This window comes from Vombatus ursinus, unplaced genomic scaffold (assembly GCF_900497805.2).
Source record: "Vombatus ursinus unplaced genomic scaffold, bare-nosed wombat genome assembly UNPS02014784.1, whole genome shotgun sequence".
NCBI classification, from domain to species: Eukaryota; Metazoa; Chordata; class Mammalia; order Diprotodontia; family Vombatidae; genus Vombatus; species Vombatus ursinus.
Genome location: NW_020954562.1, coordinates 31,780,253 through 31,804,487, shown reverse-complemented (window position 1 = coordinate 31,804,487; position 24,235 = coordinate 31,780,253). Strand labels below are relative to the sequence as shown.

The window sequence follows — 24,235 nt, the reverse complement described above, 5'->3', positions numbered from 1 at the left end:
CAACATTTTTACACCTGTGTTCATTAGAGAAATTGGTCTATAATTTTCTCTCTCTGTTTTGACTCTTCCGAGTTTGGGTATCAGCCCCATATATGTATCATAAAAATAATTTGGTAAGACTACTTCTTCACCTATTTTCCCAAATAGTCTAAATAGTATTGGAATTAATTGTTCTTTAAATGTTTATTTAGAATTCACTTGTAAATCCATGTGGCACTGAAGATTTTTTTCCTAGGAAGTTCATCAATGGCTTCTTCAATTTCTTTTTCTTAGATGAGGTTATTTAAGTATTTTATTTCCTCTTCTGTTAATCTGGACAGCTTATATTTTTTGTAAATATTTATCTATTTCACAAAGATTCTCAAATTTATTGGCATACAGTTGGGCAAAACAGTTCCTGACTATTGTTTTAATTTCCTCATTCTTGTTTGTGGATTCACCCTTCTTCATTTTTGATACTGGTAATTTGATTTTCTTCTTCCTTTTTTTAAATTATATTAACCAAAAGTTTGTCTATTTTATTGGTTTTTCATAAAACCAGCTCTTAGTTTTATTTATTAGTCCAATAGTTTTCTTAATTTCAACTTTATTTATCTCTCCCTTGGTTGTCAGTAGTTCTAATTTGTTGTTTAATTGAGGATTTTTAATTTGTTCCTTTTCTAGTTTTTTTTTTTAAGTTGTATGTCCAATTCATTTCCTCTTTCTCTATTTTATTCATGAAAGAATTTAGAGATATAAAATTTCCACTAAGAACTGTTTTCACTGCATCCCATAAGTTTTGGTATGTTGTCTCACTATTGTCATTCTCTTGAATGAAGTTATTGATTGTTTCTATTATTTGTTGTTTGATCCAATCATTTTTTAGGATTAGATTATTTAGTTTCCAATTATTTTTTAGTCTATCTTTCCATGGCCCTTTATTACATATACCTTTTATTGCATCATGATCTGAAAAGGATGCATTTAATGTTTCTGTCTTTCTGCATTGTATCATGCAATTTTTATGCCCTAGTACATGGTCAGTTTTTGTGTATGTACCGTGTACTCCCAAGAAAAAAGTATATTCCTTTCTATTCCCATTTAGTTTTCTCCACAAGTCTATCAAACCTGTATTTTCTAATGTTCTATTCACCTCCTTAACTTCTTTATTGTTTATTTTGTGCTTAGATTTATCTCGTTCAGAGGGGGGGGTTGAGGTCCCCCACTAGTATATCTTTCTTGTCTATTTCTTCCTGTAACTCCCTAAACTGCTCCTCTAAGAATTTGGATGCTATACCATTTGTTGCATACATGTTTATTAATGATATTACTTCATTGTTTATGGTGCCTTTTAGCCGGATGTAGTTTGCTTCCTTATCTCTTTTGATAAGACCTATTTTGGTTTTTGCTTTGTCTGAGATCAGGATTGCTTTTTTTTACTTCAGCTGAAGCATGATATATTTCCTGTATGTGTCATTCTTTTTCAAATGTGTTTCCTGTAAACAACATATTGTAGGATTATGGTTTTTAATCTATTCTGCTATCTGTTTCTGATTTATGGGAGAGTTCATCCCATTCACATTCACAGTTATGATTACCATCTGTGTCTTTATCTCCATCCTTTCCCCCCTCTCATTTATGCTTTTCTTTCTCCTTTCTCCTTTTCCCTCCTCACCAACATTTTGCTTTTGACCACCTCCCCCCCCAGTTCCTCCTCCCTTCTATTAGTCCCTTCCCTTTTCTTCCCTTTTACCCTTACTACTTCTTCCCTCCCTTTTCTTTTCCCTTTTCCCTCCTACTGCCTATAGGGCAAGTTAGATTTCTATACCTAACTGATTACGTTATTACCTTCTTGAGCCAAATCTGATGAGAATAAGGTTCAACCAATGTTCATCTTCCTCCCTTCTTTCTTTCTGGTGTAATAGTTTTTTTTTTCCTATAATGTACTGGACAGATGTTCCTGTCTTTGTTTGGTTCAACTGTTCCAGGGCATTTACTGGGGTGATATTTTCTGGGCTTCCAGAGGTTGATATGGGAGTGGAAGAGTGGCTTACTTCTTACTCCTCCATCTTGGCTTCCAGAAGCGGAATGGCTTCCCAACTGTGATTTTCAAGGAGTCATTTTCTTCATTAAGATCATGGATCTTTCTTTCTAATCATCTTTCTTTTAATAATCTTTTTTTTGGATTGTATTTCAGTTTTGTTTTTGTTTTTAGTTTTTCCTCAATCTCTCTCATTTTATTTTTAAAGTCTTTTTTAAGTTATACAAACTCTTTTTGGACAGGTGGCAATTTAACATTATTCTTTGGGGTATAAGAGGGTTTCTTTGCTTTACTATTCTCCTCTGAAGATGGAGCCTGGTCTACTTTATTCCCATAGTAATTCTTTATGGTTGGATTTTTTTCTCCTTTTCCTGTGCATTTTTTTTATAACTTAATTTTTGTAATCTCCTCTAGTGCTGGGGGATGGGGAATGGTGTCTTTGGCCTCAAATCTTCCTTCAGTTCTCCTTTCTGAACTTGAACCCAAATCAAGTTCTCCAGCCTCCTGTAAGTGACCACAGCTAGACGTGTCCCCACTCCACTGCTTCTGCACTGAAGAGGTGTGTGCTGGTTACTTGTCACCCTGGCCACTTCTCCACAGCACAGCCGGGTCTGGAGTTACTTTACAGCAGAGATTCCCTCCATCTTCCCTGATTCAGATGCCTAACTCTCATCACTGTCTCAGGAGTAAAACTTCCTGTGACTGGGGCTGAGGCAGCCTCTCAATCCAATTAACCCCAGGGCTTGCTGCTTGTTTTTTAAGTGGTCTCTAGCCTGAAGGTGTTTACTCTTCACAGAGATCAAACCTTGTCATATTTTTCTTCAGATCTTCTCTGGTTGTCCCAGAAGGACACCTGTTCTGTCTCTTCTCTATTTTTACTGCTCCATTGCCCGGAGGTGATATTTTTTCTCTGTTGTGGAGGAAAATCTTGAGAGCTTGAATTTCTCTGACCTACTCCACCATCTTCCCAGAATCCTCCTCTCCCAATTCACATTTTTCTTTGAGGCTTTGTATGTCACTATTTTGACATTGCTGTCTTCTTCCAAGTTCATGTTTTGCTCTTCCTGGCCACCTTAGTAACTTTCTATTGTCAAGTCTCTTTGTTGTTGTTATTTGCTCATTTTTTTCTATCCTATTTCTTGACTTTTACCTTTCCATTAACATTTGACATTGTTCCTAGTTTTCTTATTGTTGTTTCAGAGCTAGTTCTGGGGGTCTACAAAATTTTAGTTCTTCCAAGGTGATATGATGTAAGGAGATGTGTGGTCTCTGCTCTTCTGGCTTGTGCTCTGGTCTGTTTGTGTCAATACATTGTTACGTCATGATTTCTGAATTCAATCCCAGAGTGTCTTACTCAGTCTAATAAAATTTATTAAAATATTTAATGAAGCATTTTTTTCCACAACAGAAGACAAAAAAAAATACTCCTAGGAAAATCAGTGCTACCTCTATATAACGTCACATTAACAAAATGATATTTCTCCTTAATCATTAGGAGTTCATTATGTAGACTATTCAGTAGTGTCCAAATGTTAGTGTCATACTTATATGTGTAAACACATAAACACACATGTCTGAATATTAGTGTCATATTTATGTGTGTATACATATTAATACACATGCCCACAAATGTATTTACATAGTATATACATTCTACTGATATTTCCATGCTCTCCTCTTAAACTAGTAACCACATAAGCAAAGACATATTTGAACCACTGTTTTAATTATTTTTTCTCTTCTCTGAAAAATCTACCTATACTTCAATATTTTACTCTTAATGACTCTAGTAATGAATTTGTCATTTTCAAATATAAATTCCTTGATAGTATTTTCTATTACATATCTTATTCATGTATGACTAGTTTTGTTCCTCAGATCAGATAATGATAGATTTACATCTAGCCAGGTCAATTAGTCCAACTCTCTATTTTATGGGTGTAAATTGAGCCTCTGAATGGGTTAGTGCTTTTGAATTCATATACTTGACCTTCAACTCCAACAGCCTATATACAATTTGAAACCATCTTAAAGTTTGCTACCATAGACCCTTCAACTCTTCATAAAAATGCAGTAGACCAGAGAATGTAATCCTTTATGGGGTAAGTGGATGGGTTTATGCTTATAAAACTCAATAAAGCACAATGCTTTATGAGGTGACAAACTTGAAAAATTGAATGTGTCATTTATAAATACCGTGAATACTCCACTTGAAAATGAATACTTAACTAAAAGGAGTTGCTGTGAAAAAGAGAAGGTGATGAGAGGCTTATTCAATTATCTTAAAATGTCTTTTGTAGCTTTGTCTAGCAGAGAAGTTCCCAAACTTATGTGGCCTGCTGCCCCCTTTAAAAAAAAAATTAGCATCCTCCTAGAAATCTACTTTCTTTAACTCTTTAATGGTTTTTTATTTGCATAATTTCAAATGTGCATCATTTCAAAATTGCCTGTCAATACTACTCACTGAAATAATCCTGTAGTTGGATGGAGTCATAAAATTACTCCCTCCAAAAAACATCTGGAATATAAATCCATTACTGTGGGCTGCCTGTGTGATTTAAGTGATTTCACTAATGTAAATGTAAATTGCTTCTCTGAGGATAACTGAAATATTATTGATCCCTTTGTGTATAATCATCATGCCTTTATAAAAACTTCATGGAAGAGAGATGATTATGTAAGATTGCAATATATTCAAATGACTCATACAATTTATTGGTTTTCTATGATTCAGCATGTATTTGAGTAGCACTAACAGTTTGCTGTGTTTTGGATGTGCTATTAGCAGCCAAGAAATACGCATGATATAAAAGCACAAGAATAATAGCAAATATATCATATAAGAGCTTTTCAAATGTTCTTTTTATGAAAATTCTGGAATGAATTTAATTTATATTCTACTTGGTTTCCTGTGACTCCATTAGAAAATCTTGCATATTTTCTTCTATCTCGGCTTGAATCTCAGTGCTCAGTATTCCTTAATTTCAATCTGCACATGGACTTACTTTTTCTGACTGTTATCAATCAATCAGTCTATCAGTAAGTATTTATTAAGTACTTATAAGGTGCCAGGAGTAGGTGATTTCAGAGGTAAAACCGAACCAAGTACAGATTTTTCCAATCTTTCTATTTGTATCTTCCTTACCTAGAATAGTATTTGGTACACCACAGGTACTTAATGAATGCTTTTGTTGATTGAATCTTCCTCAAGGAGATTTTATTTTATACCATGTTGTATTTATGATACAACATGACATACTTCACATCAGTAGATACAGAATCTATGCAAAGTAAATAGATAAAATTTTCAGATGTGGTACACTGGAAGTTTATGTAATTAGAGAAGGTCTCATGTAAGATGTGGTACTCTAGCTGGGATTTTAGAAGAGCAAGGGGATCCTTGTTTGTTCATGTTTTCTCTGTCTCTCTATATATGTGCCACAGACACACATGTAGATAGATAGATAGATAGATAGACAGACAGACAGACAGACAGACAGACAGATAGATAGATAGATAGATAGATAGATAGATAGATAGATAGATAGATAGATTGATTGATATATTGCCCCAGTAGAATGTAAACTCTTTGCTGTCAGGGATGATTAACTTTTTTTAATGCTCAGTATTTGGCCCTCAGTATCTCAGTAAAGTTTTATAGTAGGGGCTGAATATATGACTGTTGAATTGAATCAAGTTGACTTCACCATTTTGTGCGTGTGTCTCCACTAAAGTGGCAGACATGAAGCATGAACACACTTCCTATCATACTGTACCGAGTCCCTATCATACTGTACCGAGTCCATTTCTTTTCTGAGATTAAATAGATTTCTTGTTGCCAGAAATTCTACTACCACCACCCTTCCCTCACCAAAAGAGGCAAATTATCATAGAAACATTAGAAGCAGCCAAGTAATTTTAAAGCCAATGAATCAGCATAATTTTATAGAGAATATTGTGGTTTCTTGAGTTCATTTAATAGAATCACAAAATAGAACACTATAACTCTACAGTATATCAATTTAAAAAAACACACTTATTTTATGCTATGGGCAAAACAGAGAAAGAGAGAGAGAAAGAGACAGACAGAGACAGACAGACAGACAGAGAGACAGAAAGAGACAGAGAGAATGAAAAATGATATTGTTTTAAAAAATAGGTCCCCTGTGCTTCTTGGGGGATTCATAGTGGAAAGGATAATGAAATGCAGTAATATAAAATAGTAGTTATTATTTTGCAACTTATTTAGCATTTTCTACATCTCTTGCAAACTTATTTTCTCCTGTATAGTTGAAAATACTTTTTCCCAATACAGGTCAAAGGCTAAAAAGTAAATGGCCAACTTCTACTAAAACTTATGGCACACTGTAATCTTTTTTTTTTTTGCTTTTTGGGGGGTCAATTGGGGTTAAGTGACTTGCCCAGGGACATACAGCTAGTATGTATACATACAGCTAGTATGTATCAAGTATTTGGTCTGAGGTCAGATTTGAACTCAGGTCCTCCTAACTTCAGGGCTAGTACTCTACTCACTGCACCACCTGACCTGTAACACTGTATGCCATGAACCAGGTGAAGGTGTAGATGAGGGCCAAACATTTGCACCTGGGAGTTGTGATTATCCCTTACCTTGCTGTCTCTGGAAGCAATAGCACCATTCATTGTTTGATATCAGACTATCTTTGTATGTGTCACAAGAATTGAAGAATGCTTTGGTGCATTGTTCATTCTTATCTATGTAAATGCTGCCAAGCTCTGACTGGTCCAATAGGAGGTCATAGTTTGTGTCAAGTCGGTTAAACATCCAACCAAGGGAGTCCTTGCAAATGGGCAAAATGCTGGTATCAAATCCTGGGAAGGAAAGAGATAAAATGATCAGAGGTATCCAGTAGGTATAGTCAGCAATAGCCAAAGAAAGTACTATGGTTCAAACTTGCAATTAAAACAGCTTTTCAATTAATAACACAACTTAATCCATCTCTTTCTGATTCCAATGCCACATGAGAGTCATCATGGCTCAATAAGACTGAATTACACATGCATACACACATATTCATATATACATATAAATATAAATATAAATATATATATATATATATATGAGTGTGTACATGGCTATCTAGAGACACTGTATATGCCATATCACCCCTCTCATGCACACACAAAAAATGAGTGGCAGCATGATATACTGCTAAAGAGCTGGGCCTCAAGTGTAGAAGAAATGAATGAATTCAAGGCCTGCTTATGAAACATACTGGTTGTGTGACCATGGATAAGTCACTTAATAAGCATATATATATACATATATATATATATGTGTGTGTGTGTGTGTGTGTGTGTGTGTGTATGTGTGTGTGTATGTATTTATGTACATATATGTATATGTATATATATATGCTTATAGATATACATGGGTATATATCCCTACATAGATAGTCACTAAGTGACTTCAGTATATACAATATTCTTTTTTCCCATTAAAAATTATTGACACTTTGCTTTTTAATTTAAAAACATTTATTTTATTTTTAATTTATGGAATACAACATGCAATATCTTAGAAATACAATTTTTTTATTTATGTTAATTCCTCATTGTCCACCACATGAGTTTCTCAGAAAATGAGTAGTCTGCAACAAGTTAAGTAAAACCCAGGTTTGTGGTAGGTTCATGACAATACTGTCCATCTCATTTCATATATTCCTTCTCCCTAAAGATAGAATTACTTTCAGTATGGTAAGTTTTTAAAATCTATTGCCTCTTCTAAATTTTTACCACTACAAAGTATTCTACATGTCTTATTCCACTTAGGGATTACTCAATAACAATGACAGTCTATCTAGATGTACAATAGATTTTCCTAAAGTGCTTCTGTGACAATATAACTTTTCTAGAAAAGCTATTTCCTCCAAAATAAAACATAAATGCCTCTGACATCTACCTTCCATAACTGGGTTCTACCCTATATTTCCAGACTTAAAGACTTTCCAGACTTAAAGACTTTCCGGACTTCCCTCTCTCATACATACTTGTACTCCAACAAAATTGGCCTGCTTGTCCTTAACCTGTAAACAACATCCCATATCCTACCTCCATGCCTTTGTAGAACCTGCTCCCTTATGTTGAGAACTCTCTCTTTCTCCTGGCCAAAGCCTAATGGAATCCCTATTTTCCCTCAAAGAAAACTCAGGGACCACTTCCTACAGGAAGCCTTTCTTGATCTTGACAGATTCTAGAACTCTCTCTTTCTGCCTGAAGTCACTTTCCATTTATTAAGCATTTATAAAATGCTTATTTACATGCATATAGCTTTCCTCCCAGTACCAGAAGTTTGTAAACTTGAATTTAATTAAATTGATCACAGTTAAAAAGGAATAATTGGGTGATATGTCCTAGGTCCTAGTTCTGTTTTTTATTACTCTACATACTTAATTCTTTTGAGTTTAATTTCCACACACACAAACACACATACATACACACACACACTCCTGGCATTTGGTTCATATTTTATATAACTTTGTTCTAAAATAATGAAGCCCTCCATTACTTACTAACATTCTATTCACGGAAAATGGTGGTATAAGAGTGTAACCTAGGAAGTTCCATGAAGTTATATCTATCAGCAGATTGTAAACTCTGACAAATTATATGTGGTCTCCAATATGGGACCAGTGATTGACTGTATCTCTGTTACCTGAGGACCTGCCTAAGCTAAACTCCAATGGCCCCTCACCAAGTTGGCCACAGAGTAATGCATTTCTTGGAAAGAGCTATCCTTCAAAATTGTCTATCTCACTGAACTGTTGGGATCTACCTTCATCTACTGATGAAAATATGAATCCTTGAAGTACAGAAGTAGCAATTTAGCTACATGACACAGAAATGAAAACAACAATGGGAAATTCTTGATATATGAGAGTTTACAGATAATTAAAAGTTTAAATTTTTAAGTGTTTTAAATTTTGCAAAGTATTTTTCTCACAATAACCAGCAAGTTAGGTGGTATAGGTATTTAAAGTTTCATTTTTTTGTGAGGGGGAGTCTGGGGCTTGCAAAAAACTAAGTGACTTAAACTATATATGTATTTACTAAGTGTCAGGTACAGGGTTTAGATTACAATATCCTAAGTACAGGTCTATTATTTTTGCCTCAAATTACTTTCTCTCACAGTGTAGGACAAGCAGTGAAATGGATCTTGTCTCCAGTAGACACAAAGTTTACAAGGTCATTCATTCAATCATTCATTGATTCATTATTTATTTTTTCACAACACCTCCTCATAAAAGTAGTAATGTGTGTAAACAATACTATGTTACATCCAGGGCTGTGAAGTAGGAATGCATGATCTTCAGATTAGAGTTATCTTTGTGCTTCTTCCAAATTAGTTATTCAAGTCAAGGTTAAAGCAGCCTTCTGCCAAATTGCCTTCTTCCCTTCTAATTAATATTTATAGGAATATAAGAGAATAAACCTAAAACTGGAAGACTTCTAAACTCATCTAATTCAACCTATTCATTTTCCAGATGAAAAACTGAGGCTCAGGGAGGTTGTGATTTATATGAGGTCACATGTTCATAAATGTCATTATCACCATCCTTTGACTAGTTAGGAGATTTCAGAATATCATGTATTATTTCTGCATCATCATCATCAAAATCCACCAAGTTCAACCTCTTTGGAAGTTCCAACCCACTTTTGTCTCTCTCTGTCATTGTTCATTAACTACAAAGGAAGAATAGACCTCACACTTTTGAAAATTTAAGATAGTTTATTCTTGGGGGGGAGGGGCTTTAGAGCTCACACAGAAAGGTACTTCTATTAACACAAGTCACATTATTTTTCAAAAGCCTCATTAATATTTCTAAATAATATTTGGTATATAAAATATCACCAAATGTATAGAAAGAGGTTCTAATTACAACCTGACAGATCAACATTTTCATAAAATAATATGTCAACATAACTTAGAGGGACAGTATAATGTAGTAAGAATGGTCTTTGTCAAGGAATGAGGAAGATGGAGATCTTGTCCCAAGTCTACCAATTGTTAGGTTTTTTCCTTTGGTCCTTAGTTCCATTATCTGCAAAATGAGGGTTTTTGCTTTTTTTAAGGTCTCTTTCAACAGGGTAGTCTATTATTTTATCAATCTATGATGTCCACTGTACTATGTTCCAGAAGACTGAATAAAAAGACAACAATGGCAAGATGGGAGGATGATTGACATTATTGACTTGGGCAATTTAAGTCTATTATTTTGATATTTTCTTTCAAATGAAATGTCTGAAACATATAGAACTTTACTGGTATTTTTAAATGGATTTTCATGTATTTGCTTATGCTCTGGGAGCAACCTGTCAATATGTAATGCTTTTGAAAGCCCTGGGGTGAGGAAATTTCCTCAATACCTAAGAATCTATTTAATAGGAGCCTACTTTGGTTCCACTTATAAATTCAAGCAGGAAGCCTGAGTTCTGTATAAACCAAGAGATACTTCATTTATAGGCTTTTGCATAGATGGAACTGGGTAGATAAAGACCATTACAGCCAACCCAAATAGATTAAATTCATCCATATTGTAAGTTGTTCGAGGGAAAAACAAGATCCAGGATTTAGCTGCCCAAGTATAGTCTCATGACATTTTTTTCTGATTGTTGCTCACCTATACATTTGATATATTTGAGATGCTGAAGCTGCCCTTCAGGAAAAAAATTCACAGCTTAGTAATTGATTTTCTTTTCAAACAAATATTTTGCCATTTACATATTGAGCTATCAGGAGAAGGAAACCTTGTAGTTTTCATTTCCATGACAATAATTCATACCAAATAACTTAGCCATATTTTCCTTCAGTTTTATTATACATGGATTTCCCTATTATTCCCAAGTCTGCTCATACTTAGAGGATTTTGGTTTCCACTTAGGTTTTGCTGCTCTTTCCTTTTCTGGATTATGGAGGCTACCAGATGTCTGACACTGGCTGGGAGGATGATATCATATATAATTCAATCAAATAATTTAAGTACTTAAAACAGCAGATTTTTTTGAAAAGGATAGACATTCTGTAAGGTTCATAGTTATTGCCATTTCAATTTTAACTCCAATATACAAAGGATTCCATGAAAATTCTTATAGACCTAATTCATTATTCTAATTATGCTATGGAAGGTAGTCATTTCCTATTGTCAGAGTTACAGCCTATGAGGTTTTTTTTTTTTGAAAGGAACACTGTAGGGCTTACAATAGAGAGAATATCGCTATATCATTATGCTTCAAGCCCAATTATCCTCTTAAGAATCAACATTCTAAGTTTTAGGATTTTCTATTCAAATTTTTAGAACAATTACCTTTCAGCAATGTCACTTTCCTAACTGAACTAAAGGCAATTTAAGAAAAGTGTTAAAGGAGGTGTGCAGTAGCAGTCCAGGGTGATAAGATTAATGCCTAAATTTGTTATTAACAATAATTATGACAGCTAACAATTTTATAGCATTTAGTCTGTGTCAGGAACCATACTAAGTGCTTTATGGTTGTTATCTCATTTGATCCTCTGACTAATCCTGGAGGGTAGGTGCTATTATTATCCCTACTATACAGGTGAGGAAGCTGAGGCACATAGAGATCAAGTGACTTGCCCAAGGTCACATAGCCAGTGTCTGAGGCCAGATTCACCTTCTACTTACACCCTTCAAAACTCCCCACAACAAACACTGTGGTATCAATTTTGTTCTTTGTAGTAAATGTTTAGCTATGTTTGAGCTTAAGTAATACAACAAGTCCTGAAAAAGAAGAGTGCAATCATGGAAGCATCTCCTTCACACAAAATTTGATTTTCTCCTCCTATGCTCTTTCATCTGCTACAATATGGAATAAATAAGGTAAGACCTCATGAAGAAATTTTTTGTCCCTTTTCTCCTCACATTTTATATCAGTCACTTATCTCTACCTGTATATCTCTTGCTTAGTCTCTTTTCGGGTTTTAGCACAAGCTATAGTTTAGCAAAATCTATATAGAAACTGTAAGTTCCTGGGCTGAGGAAATGGATTGCCTCAACGATTCATCTGTGGCTCTAGGTGTCTGGCAGTTCTTTTCCAGTTTTTTCCCCCTGTGTTAATCCCTTCAGCTTCTGCAGATCTCTGGTTTCTTAAGCATTTGCTTGACTGCATAATTATTTTCCTCTTCTGCCCATTTCTATTTATAATTTCAATTTCTCTCTCTTCTCTTCTTTCCTCTGTCTCACTCTCTCTCTCTCTGTTGTTCTCTTTGCTTTTCTGGATGATGGTGGGTATCAGGTGTCTGCTATTGGCTGACTGTGTAATTTATTTTCTGAGGGAACAAAAGTACATACAGAAAGAAATTATTAATAGGTATCTTCTTTAATATAAAAAGATAATGGGGCAGGGTCAACATGGCTGAGTAAAAGCAGAGATTGCTTGAGCACTCCTCCAAACCCCTGTGAATACCTGTAAAAATGGTTCTAAACAAATTCCAGAGCAGCAGAACCCACAAAAAGACAGGGTGAAACAAATTTGTAGCCCAAGACAACCTGGATGGTTGACTGGAAAGATTTGTTGCACCGACCTGGGAGAGGACCACAGTTCAGTGTGGGTCACATAGACCAAGATCAGGCCTCAACAAACCTTGAGCAGTCCTCAGGGGATTGAATCACCAGCAGCTGTGGTGGTTTCCAGACTTCTCAACCCACAAACGCCAAAGACAACTTAGAACATCAGTAGGAAAGGTCAGTCAGACCTAGGTGAGAGAGGAGCTTAGTCTGGTTCCAGTCATGGTGCAACCCCAGGGTGGCAGTTACTTCCAGAGTTCTCAGCCCACAGACAGAGATTGAGTGGCTGATCAGACTCGGAGTGCAGGGACCTCTGCTGGTGCTGAGGCAGGATTCTCTTGCTTTGCCTATGCTTGTATCTGAGTCACAGGTCTGGGTAATAGCTCTAGGGCAAGGAGGAGTTATGGAATGGTGGAGCTTGTGGAGGTTGTGGAGAGGGAATCATCCTCACAGTTCCAAGGCAGAAAGGAGAGCTTGTGATCACCCATAGAGCACAGCACAGGCCAGGAAATGGGTAGACATCTCACCTTTGATCATATCACCTTGACAAAACTGAAAATGTATAGGTCCCTAGAAGTATCTCTGAAAAGAGCTGCATAAAAAACTCAAAACTTGAGACAATACGTTATCCACCCTGGAAGTAGACCTCTACCTTAACAAAAAGTTTAATAGTCAAGGAATTGGCTGGGAAAGTGAGCAAACTGTGCAAACAAGAGATCATAGAATCTTATGTTGGTGACAAAGCAGATCAAAACATACAATCAAAGGAAGACAACAAAGTCAATGCTCCTATATCCAAAGCCTTCAAGAAAAATATGAATTGGTCCTTGGCCATGGAAGGGCTCAAAAAGGATTTTGAGAAGCAATTAAAAGAAGTAGAAGAAAAATTGGGAAGAGAAATGAGAGTGATGCAAGAAAATCATGAAAAACAAGTCAACAGCTTGCTAAAGGAGACCCAAAAAATATTGAAGAAAATAACACCTTAATATAGACTAAATGACAAAAGAGGTCCAAAAAAGCTATAAGGAGAAGAATGCCTTAAGAAGCAGAATAGGCCAAATGGAAAAGAAAGTCCAAAAGCTCAATGAAGAAGATACTTCTTTAAAAATTAGAATGGAGCAAATGGAAGCTAATGACTTTATGAGAAATCAAGATATTACAAAACAAAACCAAAAGGATGAAAAAATAGAAGACAATGTGAAATATCTCATTGCAACAACAACTGACCTGGAAAATAGATTCAGGAGAGATAACTTATAAACTCTTGTACTACCTGAAAGCCATGATCTAAAAAAGATCCTAGACATCATTGTTCAAGAAATATCAAGGAAAACTGCCCTGATATTCTAGAACCAGAGGGTAAAATAGAAATTGAAAGAATCCAATGATCACCTCCTGAAAGAGATAGCCAAAGGAAAACTCCTAGAAATATTGTAGCCAAATTCCAGAGTTCCTAGGTCAAAGAGAAAATATTGCAACCAGCCAGAAAGAAACAATTCAAGTATTGTGGAAATGCAATCAGGATAACATAAGATTTAGCAGTTTCTACTTTAAGGGACTGGAGAGCTTGGTATATGATAGTTCAGAGGTCAAAAGAACTAGGATTACAACCAAAAGTCACCTACCCAACAAAACTAAGTATAATCCTTCAGTGGGAAATGGACATTCAATGAAATAGAGGATTTTCAAGCATTCTTGATTAAAAGACCAGAGCTCAATAGAAAATTCAGCTTTCAAATACAAGATTCAAGAGAAGCATTAAAAAGGTAAATAGGAAAGAAAAATCATAAGGGACTTATTGAAGTCAAACTGTTTACATTTCTACATAGAGGCTGATATTTGTAACTCATGAGACTTTTGTCAGTATTAGGGTAGGAGGGAATATATATGGATGGAGGGCACAGGGTAAGTTGAATATGAAGGGATGATATCTAAAAATAAAATTAAGGGGTAATAGAGGATTGTACTGGGAGAAAGAAAAAGGGAAAGGTAGAATGGGGTAAATTATCTCACATAAAAGAGGGAAGGAAAAGCTTTTACCATGGAGGGAAAGAGAGGTGAGGTGAGAGGGAATGAATGAATGAATCTTACTATTATTGAATTTGGCTTAAGGAAGGAATAACATACACACCCAAATGTGTATGGAAATCTGTCTTACCCTAAAGGAAAACAGGGGAAAGAAAATAAGAGAAGGGGGGATGATAGAAGGCAGTGCAGATTGGAGAGAATAGAATTAAATGGGGGGTATAAGATGAAGAGAAATATAATTAGTAAACAGAGAAAGAAAATTATAGACTATTCTCACTAATGAATATAGATGAAAATTTTAAATAAAATATTAGCCTTAATATTTTATTTAATATTTATTTTTGTATGTTTAATTTTTATTTTTATACTTATTTTACTTTAATATGTATTTACTTTAATACTTATTTAAATAAAATATTAGATTACAGCAACTTATCATGAGTATAATACACCATGTCCATGTGGAATTTCTACCATGAATGCAGGGCTGGTTCAATATTAGGAAAACTATCAGTATAATCACCCATATCAACTAAAAAAAAAACAGAAATTATATGATTATCTCAACTGATGCAGAAATTTTTTTTTACAAAATACAATAACTATTCCAATTAAAAACACTAGAAAGCATAGGAATCAATGGAGTTTTCCTTAAAATGATAAGTAGCATCTATCTGCAACCATTAACAAACATTATATGTAATGGGGATAAGGTAGAAGCAATTCTAATAAGATCGGGGTGAAGTAAGGATGTCCATTATCACCGCTGCTCTTTAATATTGTACTAGAAATGTTAGGTTTTGCAATAAGAGAAGAAAAAGAAATTGAAGGAGTTATAATAGGCAAAGAAGAAACAAAGCTATCACTCTTTGCAGATGATATGACAGTATACCTACAGAATTTTAGGGAATCAAGTGAAAAAAATACTTGAAATAATATACATTTAGCAAAGTTGCAGGATATAAAATAAATCCACATAAATCATTGACAGTCGTATATATTACTAACAAAGCACAGCAGGAAAAGTTTGAAAGAAAAATTCTATTTAAAGTAATGATAGACAATATAAGATATTTAGGAGTCAACCTGCCAAGAGAAACCCAGGAACTGTACAAACACAATTACAAAACACTTTTCACACAAATAAAGTCAGACATAAATAATTGGAAAAAAAAAACATCCAGTACCAAGTTGTTTTGATGATTACTGATTTAAAATACAATTTAAGATCTGGTAAGGCCTTCCCTTGTATTTCTTTTCATTAATTCCCCTGATGTTCTGGATCTTCTGTTCTTCCAGGTGAATTTTGTTAATTTTTTTTCTAGTTCTATAAAATATTTTTGGTAGTTTGATTGGTAATTCCTGGTAAGCAAACTAATTTAGGTAGAATTATCACTTTTATTGTGGAGAAACTGGAAAATGGTTTGGCAAGAGATAGAGAACATTATGAAATGAAAAATTGATAATTTTGATTACATTAAACAGTTTTTTCCCAAACAAAGACAATACAACCAAGTTTAAAGGGAAGCAGAAAGTTGGGAAACAATTTTTACAGTCAGTGTCTCTGATAAAAGCATCATTTATCAAATATATTGAGAGTTGTCAAATTTATGAGAATACAAGTCATTCCTCCTTTGATAAATAGTCAAATGATATGAACAGGCAGTTTTTAGATAAAAAAAATTAAAGCTATCTATAGTATATGAAAACAATGTACTAAAGCACTATTGATTAGAGAAATGCCAATCAAAACAAATGTTAGGTATCACATCACACCTATCATATTGGCTGACATGATGAAACTAGAAAATGATAAATGTTGGAAATAATGTGGGAAAATTGGAACACTAATATATTGCTGATGGAGTTGTGAATTGATCCATCCATTCTGGAGAGCAATTGGAAACTATGTCCAAAGGGCTATAAAACTGTCTCGCAAAGAGATCACAAAAATGGAAAAAAGGACCAAGAATTGGAAATTGAGGGTATGCCCATCTATTGGGGAATGGCTGAACAAGTTGTGGTATATACATGTAATGGAATATTACTGTTCCTTAAAGAAAAAAAAAATGATGAGCAAGCATACTTCAGAAAAATTTGGAAAGACTTGCATGAACTGATGCTGACTGAAGTGAACAAAACCAGGAAAACATTTTACACAGTAGCAGCAAGATTGTGCTATGACCACCTTTGATAAATTTAGCTCTTCTCAGCAACACAATGATCTAAGATATTTCCAAAGGACTCGTGGTGGAAAATGCTGTCCTTATCCAGAGAAAGAACTTTGGAGTCTGAATGTAGATTTAAGTATACTATTTTTCCTTTTTTTTTCTATCTTGTGGTTTTTCCCTTTGGTTTTAATTCTTCTTTACAAGATGACAAATATAGACAAATGCTTTGTACATGTATGACCTATGTCAGATTGCATGCCATCTTGGGAGAGAGGAAGTTGAAGGAGGGGGAGAAAATTTAAAACTATAAATCTTATTAAATGAATGTTGAAAACTAAAAAAAAAAAATTAAAAATGTATGGTGAAAAGGGAGACATATTTTTTAGAAACTGACATTTTAGGCAATGCCAAAAATGAAAATAAACTCATAATAATTTTCTACATTGTTTAGGCACAATTACAACTGATTCAAACATTAACAAAAAATTGGGAAATCCTTGAACATTGTGTGGAATATGAAAATAATGGAATATTATTGTACAAAGTTATTTTCAGGTTGTCTCCTCCACTAGGTTGTGAGTTCCTTGAGAGCATGGACTATTTGTTTTTGTTTTTGCTTTTTATTTTGCAACCAAAGTGTGTATTGTGCGATAAATAATATATGTTTAGTAAGTGCTAGTGTTATGGTCATCAGCAAGTCATTTAACCAAATAAGGATAATATTCCTGTAAGTGTTACTTCACATGGTTGTTATGAGCATTAAATGAGATAATATATACAATGTGTGATAAGAATGACACTGTTGGTTATCATTTATCATTGGAACACACACAATATGTGTCCACTACACTTAACATAAATATCTTTCCATAGTTCTAAGAGCCTACTTTCCCATATATACAGCCCCATTTCTTCTGGTGTTCAAATTCCTTTTCAAAAGGAAATGTTCCTTTTTCTAGCCCCTGGTATATTTGAAAATTGAGTGAAACTGAGAAGAAAAAAAATAGTATGAAAGTATGGAGGGAAGATTTAACTGTATTTCATATCAATAACCCAGCATTGACTTTTCTTCTAAAATGAATAACAATGAAAACTAGTGCCAAGAAGAAAAACTACTTACAAAATCTTTCAGTTAAAGAATAACCTTCTATAACCTTCTAATTTCCCCTGAATCGCCATCACCCTCACCACTATCATTTTATAATAGCAGAATTTGAAGGGAGGATATCTCTTTAGACCAAACTTTACCTGACTGGACATTGCTTTCATAGAGTATTTGTCAAGTGGTCAGCCCCCTTCCCCCTTTGTCTAATAACGTCTGAGGAGGGAAAAGCCACAACTTCTCAAAGAAACACGTTCCAATCAATCAAGAATTTCTTAAAATGATTACTGAGTGCCAAGTAGGATCCTAAATACCAGAGATACAAAAATACTAACAAAAGAGCTATATAAAGCAATATTTAAAATTATTTATATTTATGTATATATTATATAAAGTTATTACATAAAGCAATATATACTTATATAAGCATATTTTTACTCTATATTTCACATTTCAAGTAGGTTAAGTATGTTTCTAACCACAATTTGCTCACAAAAGCTGACATGTAAGACATTACAGAGGTCACATATGCCCTCCTTACTGTTTCTTGCACTCCTCTGACCCTAACAAAATCTAAAAACTTACACAAACATATATTGCCTCACCTCAACTGTATTTCCCTCTTAACAATTCCAACTGATGGTATTTTATTGCTATAATTTGCATGAAAATAAGGTTCTTTTATTTATATCTGATAAACAGAAACATGCTAATTATTCTTCCTGCTATTGGAGTGCCTGACCTTGGGGCCACTAGACAGGGTAGATACTTAGCTTCTTAGTTAAACATTTTAGTTCTCATTTCAGAAGCAGAAAGAACTAGGCTCAAGTCCTCCAACTCTGGACAAGTCATTGAACCCCTCAGCCCTTGGAGTGCTCAACACTCAGTTTCAGAGAAATTGTCACCTTCTGTTACTAGGCCAAGTTCCTTTTTTGGAATTTCCTTATACCAGTGAAGTCAAAGTTCAGGACCTATCACACTCCTATTTTCCCATTATATTTACTGAAGTCCCCTTCAAGAGTTCAGTATATCTGTGTCTCTTGCTATTTTTTCATTAAGATTCAATTCTACACTGTGTTGATTCAATACTTAAGTTGAACCCTTTTCTGTCTCTTTAGTTCCTGCTCTACTCCTCCCATTCCTTTGTCTACAACTTCATTTGTTTGCCAATCCTTTGTCACCCTGGCTGCCTTTACTTCAAGTCAGTGCATTTCTATTTGTATTAATTTAATGGATAACTTTTTCATTTATTTAACTTGTTTAATTAAGTTTTATTTTTTCCAGCAAATAAATATTATTGTCTTTCTTCCAACCTCCTCTTACTAAGGGGAGATATAGGACATAGAAAAAAAAACAACTTTTGAAACAAATCCATCTTATTGCCTCCAAATAATATTAATGATATAGTTTTGTTATGAGGAGGCCTTTTTTTTCCTGCTGTTTCTATCTCTTTTGCAGATTTCTCTCAGAATTTGGCTGATAATTCTTTCTTATTAATATATACTACTATAGAGTTATTTGCTCTTTGAAATATTATTCATGTTACTCATGCAATTTGTCAGTTGTCAAATTATCAGACTGTTGGAAAATCAGTTTTCTTTCTAACTCTTTTTTCCCCAATTTAGTGTTTTACTTCAACATTACCCCCCTTTTTGCTTGTGGATTCATGGTGGGTTCTGTTTCTTTCAACTTACAGTGTTTCTACTTCCCTTCAGCATTTCAAAGGTGCACAACTAAATCTGAACATAATTTTCTTAAGTGTGATAAATGATTCAATTTGATCAAATCACTCACACTGACCTACAAGGTCAGCTAAGTCAAATATTTCAAAATGTATGAAATAAAATTGGCTAAATAACGTTTTCCCTAAGAATAACCCTTACTCCACCCAAAATGAAACCTTCTAGTTCCCATTATTATATTTTGAAAAGCAAATGTTCAGTTCTTAATCAAAAGAAGAAGAAGAAGAAATATGCTGCCAGGGCAGTTTGACAACTACAAAATGGCATCTGTTGCTGTACTCAGGCATTTGGTTCTCTTTTTCTGAACAAAAAAGTAAAATCAGGTATTTTTAATATTGATGATCAGGGTTCATGAAGAACATCACCACCACCAAGAAAGCATTTACCAAAATCTCATTCATGAGAATGATTAATACTAATAAATAGCACATATAGTGCTTTTATAGTGTTTGCAAAGTACTCTACAACTATCATTCTATTTAATTTTCGTAAGAAACTGAGGAGGTAAATGGTACTCATCACCATTTTACAAATGAGAAAATTGAGGAAGATAAAGATTAAATGACTTCTCCAGGACAGAATTTGAACTCAGGTATTGCTGAATTTTGTCCAAGCACTCCTATCAGCTGAGCATAGTAAACAAATAAAACAATGAGAAAATCTTCTATGCATACTTTGCAACAATCAGCAAATGTGCCAACCAATGATCAAAGAAGAGAATCTGTCCCTCTAATAAAAGCTTAATTATAATTACATTAGGGTCAATTTTTTTTTTTTGCTAGAATGGTGACTGGTCCTCCTACCCTTACATTGCTGGAGAATACTAACACTATGCCATTCTTTAGTATTCCTACTATAGTATAGTCTTGCTCCTGTCTTCTCTATATGTCTTTTAAAATTCTAAGTTGGACATTCAGTTTTCTGTACATACACAACAGTCTTTTAAAACAATTGTGCCCTTCCCTCCTCATACAAATATTTTTGATTCTCTAGATTTTCATTTGTATTTCAATCCTGGCTGGCCTGATATCTCCAGAACATTGACTTCCTCTATTTATTATGGTTGTTTTGAACCGTTTGAATTTGCTCTCTCAGAATACAGGGTAAATCAATCAATAAGCATTTAAGTTTTTGCGGTGTGTCAGGCACTGTGATAAGCACTTGGAATATTATGAAAAAGAAAGGGCAATCTCTCTTCTCATAGAGCTTTGATTCCATTGGGAAAGATGTCCAATATACAAAAAGAAGGGTCATGTAAGACTTGGGCCATGTTCCCTTTCCTTCTCTAGTACAAATCTAAGAGAGAATGCTCACTTCTTCCCAAGGTTCCTATCCTTTCTACTTTAACAATCAGTTAGTAATAATAAACTCAAGGTTCAGGAAAGTAAAAAAAAATTATTAACTGTTTTTGTTTTGGAACTTTTGTCATTGGCATATAGATTAAAATTTGGAAGAGACCCTAGCAATCAATCATTTTACACCTTTCCAACCCTATTTTACAGAGGGGAAAAATGACATCCAGAGAGGCTGAAAGACTCCTCCCAGGTCATGCAGGTAATAAGTGGCAAAGCTGAAATTTGAACTCAGATCCTTTGACTCAATGTTCAGGGTTCTTTTCACTGTTCTGCATGTTCTGTCTGGCTTAGCAGGTGTCCAGATAAGGTATTACTGTCACTACTAAATCACATCTGGCTCATGATCTGTGTCTCAAATGCACTATTTATTCCTTCCTCCGTTTGGGTAGTTTTTAGTATATTCCCATGACAACATTAATTTTGCTTTTCCCTCTACTGAACTTTACTCAGATGTTTTCCAAAATATTTTTCTGCTCTAGTCCTTATATTTCTTCACATAGGCCTGTATCCTTAGTATAAAATGCTTCTTCACACACACACACACACACACACACACACACACACACACACACCTCTTTTCACTTATCTATGTTTCCTTTGATTCAGTGTACTCAATTAGAGCCATAATCTAGTCAAGAACCACACGTCCCTATATCTAATATCTGATAATCAGATTACTGATATCAGATATCAAGGAAGTTCAATTTGCTTCACAGTAGCATTAGGGACTCTAGTTCATTTGCTTATCAGTAGTCAGGTGGTTAAATAGAAAGGACACTGGCCATGGAGTCAGGAAGACCTGAATTCAAATTATACTACAAGTATTTACAAGTTTTGTGATCTTGGGCAAATCATTTAAACTCTGTGCCTTTGTTTCCTCAAATGTAAAATGAGGATAATATTTATTTCTTATGATTACTGTTCAGATCAAATGAGATAAGTATTCCACAAACCTTAAAGTATTATGTAAATGCTAATTATGATTAGAAGTACTTGTTTATCACCCTTTACATATTTATGTAATGACTTCTAATAATATATTTATATGTTATTGTTTCTCTTGTAACTTTGACCTATTACTGTTTTTATTCCAAGTAATGTACTAGGTTCATACGATTTTTTTGCCCCAAATAACCATGTTTGAACCACACACCACCCTCTTTTTGGACTCTCTATCCTTGCTAAATATATCTGCAGAAATCAACAACACCTCTCTCTAGCTGCTGCCTATGGTGGAGCAGTAGACTGCTCATGCCTGGTCTTCCATCTTTGGAGCCTCCCAATCATCTCCTGACATTCAAATCAAAGAGGAAGACTCTGTATGCATAGCGTCATTTGTTCAGGTTAACTAAGACCTGTGAATCAGGTATTGTTATAGATAGAGACAGAACTTCTGAGACCTTCTACCTCATCATAAAAATTTTAGTATAAAATGATTATTGGAGCTAAATGAAGCATCGGGATTATCTAACCTAACTCTCTCCTTTTATAGATTAGTGAGAGGTTGAGACAGTTGGACAACCCAGGTCTCTTGATTCACAAACACAAGGTTGTTTCCATTCAACTTTATACTCTATAGCACCATTATCTTTACTTTTACCTTTGAACAACAATGGAAGATTTTTATATTACTGAGTATGAAATTAATAATCTCTCTAAAATATAATTATAATTTCCAATTACAAACCAATACTATAGAGATGTTAATATGCATGTTTAAACTTTATTAATGAAGGAAAATTACTGTTACAATGGAACCATAAAAATAGTCAGATGTCTGTTGTATTATGTAAATGCTAGTTATGGTTAGAAGTGCTTGTTAATCACCCTTTATATATTTATGTAATGACTTCTAATAATATATTTATATATTATTGTTTGTCCTGTAATAATAAGGTTAAAGAGATTATGATCTAGATCTTCCCTTTTGTAGACTGAAAGAAGTGAAGGATAATAATTTTTGACCAAATTTAGGAATTATGCCTTTAAAAGAGCAAATTTTCTGCTATACCTACAAGGTTCTTAATTATACTAGAAGGGAACATTGTTATTAAGCAGCAGAATATCACATTCAGTCTTCTCGGCAGGAAGACAGCATGTCACAAAGTGTAGAGTATCTTGGTGAGATATTAGAATATATTTGTTTACCCTGAGGGCTTGAGCAATTCTGCCAATTACTCTACAAGAAATGATGACTTTGTCTGAAGACAGCATTTGAGGAATTTTTTTTAAAAAAGAAGTAAATCTGAGCTATTCTATCTTTAGCTTAATCAGAAACTGTTGCAAATAATTCTAGAATCTCAGGAGCTTTTTTAGATGAAGAAAGCTTAGAACAATCACCACCACCCCCCCACATGAAAATCATACTAATCTAATAATACATGTCAATCATTGCTATACTCAAAACTTCTTTTAAATGCTAATATTACATTGTAACTACATCAACCAAATAACAGAATGTTTCTGTTCTTTCAATCACAAATTGAAAGTTTGAGATTAAAATAGCAGAAAACAAATAAAAGAAATAGTCATAACTTTTATGGTTTGCTTATCAAGTCCTGACAAATAACTATGATTGTAAGTTTTTCTCTGAGATCCTGGTTTGAGATTTAGTCATCTTATATTTTGTAACTGTAGCCATTAGCTACAATAAAGTTCAATGTTGGCTTATACCTGAAAAAAAAATAAGGGAAGAATAAAAGACAATTTGTGTTTGAGGATTCTTTAAATCAGGGGTGGGGAACCTGCAGCCTTGAGGCCACGTGTGGCCCTGTAGGTCCTCAAGTATGGCCCTTTGAATCCAAACTTCACAGAATAAATCCCCTTAATAAAATGATTTGTTCTGTAAAACCTGGACCCAATCAAAAGGCTGCACCCAAGGACTAGAAGGGCACATGTGGTCTCAAGGCTGCAGGTTCCCATCTCTGACTTTAAATCATTGTTTCTCAAAATGACAGTTGCAAAAGTATTGCGGGGACAAGTCACACATTGTAATTAAATGTGTGCATTTCATTAGGTCCCTTTTGACCTACTTTCTTGAGCTCCGTCATGTCCCTAGACCTAAGAGAAATAATCCCTCCAGGCAAAAGTTAGCCAGGTCTGAGAATGGTGTGATCAGCTATCACTAACTATGACATATCACTTGCCATACAAAAGAACCTGGACTAGTATACATATTGCTTAGATCATGGGGGGGGGCATACAATGCTACACGATCAGTAGCCATTTATAAGTGCTTACTATTTACATCAGAAA

The 24,235-nt window shown here is 34.4% G+C and overlaps 1 protein-coding gene across 5 annotated transcripts in view; it reads right to left on the bottom strand.

Annotated features, from left to right (window-relative positions):
• The window catches only part of SPOCK3 (SPARC (osteonectin), cwcv and kazal like domains proteoglycan 3), a 706,138-nt gene that overhangs the window by 25,122 nt on the left and 656,781 nt on the right, over window positions 1-24,235 (bottom strand). For all 5 annotated transcript variants that reach the window (XM_027866933.1, XM_027866928.1, XM_027866929.1 and 2 more), the window contains one exon: window positions 6,650-6,871. In XM_027866933.1, the coding sequence (XP_027722734.1) occupies window positions 6,650-6,871 (222 nt within the window). The remainder of the gene's footprint in view (window positions 1-6,649; window positions 6,872-24,235) is intronic.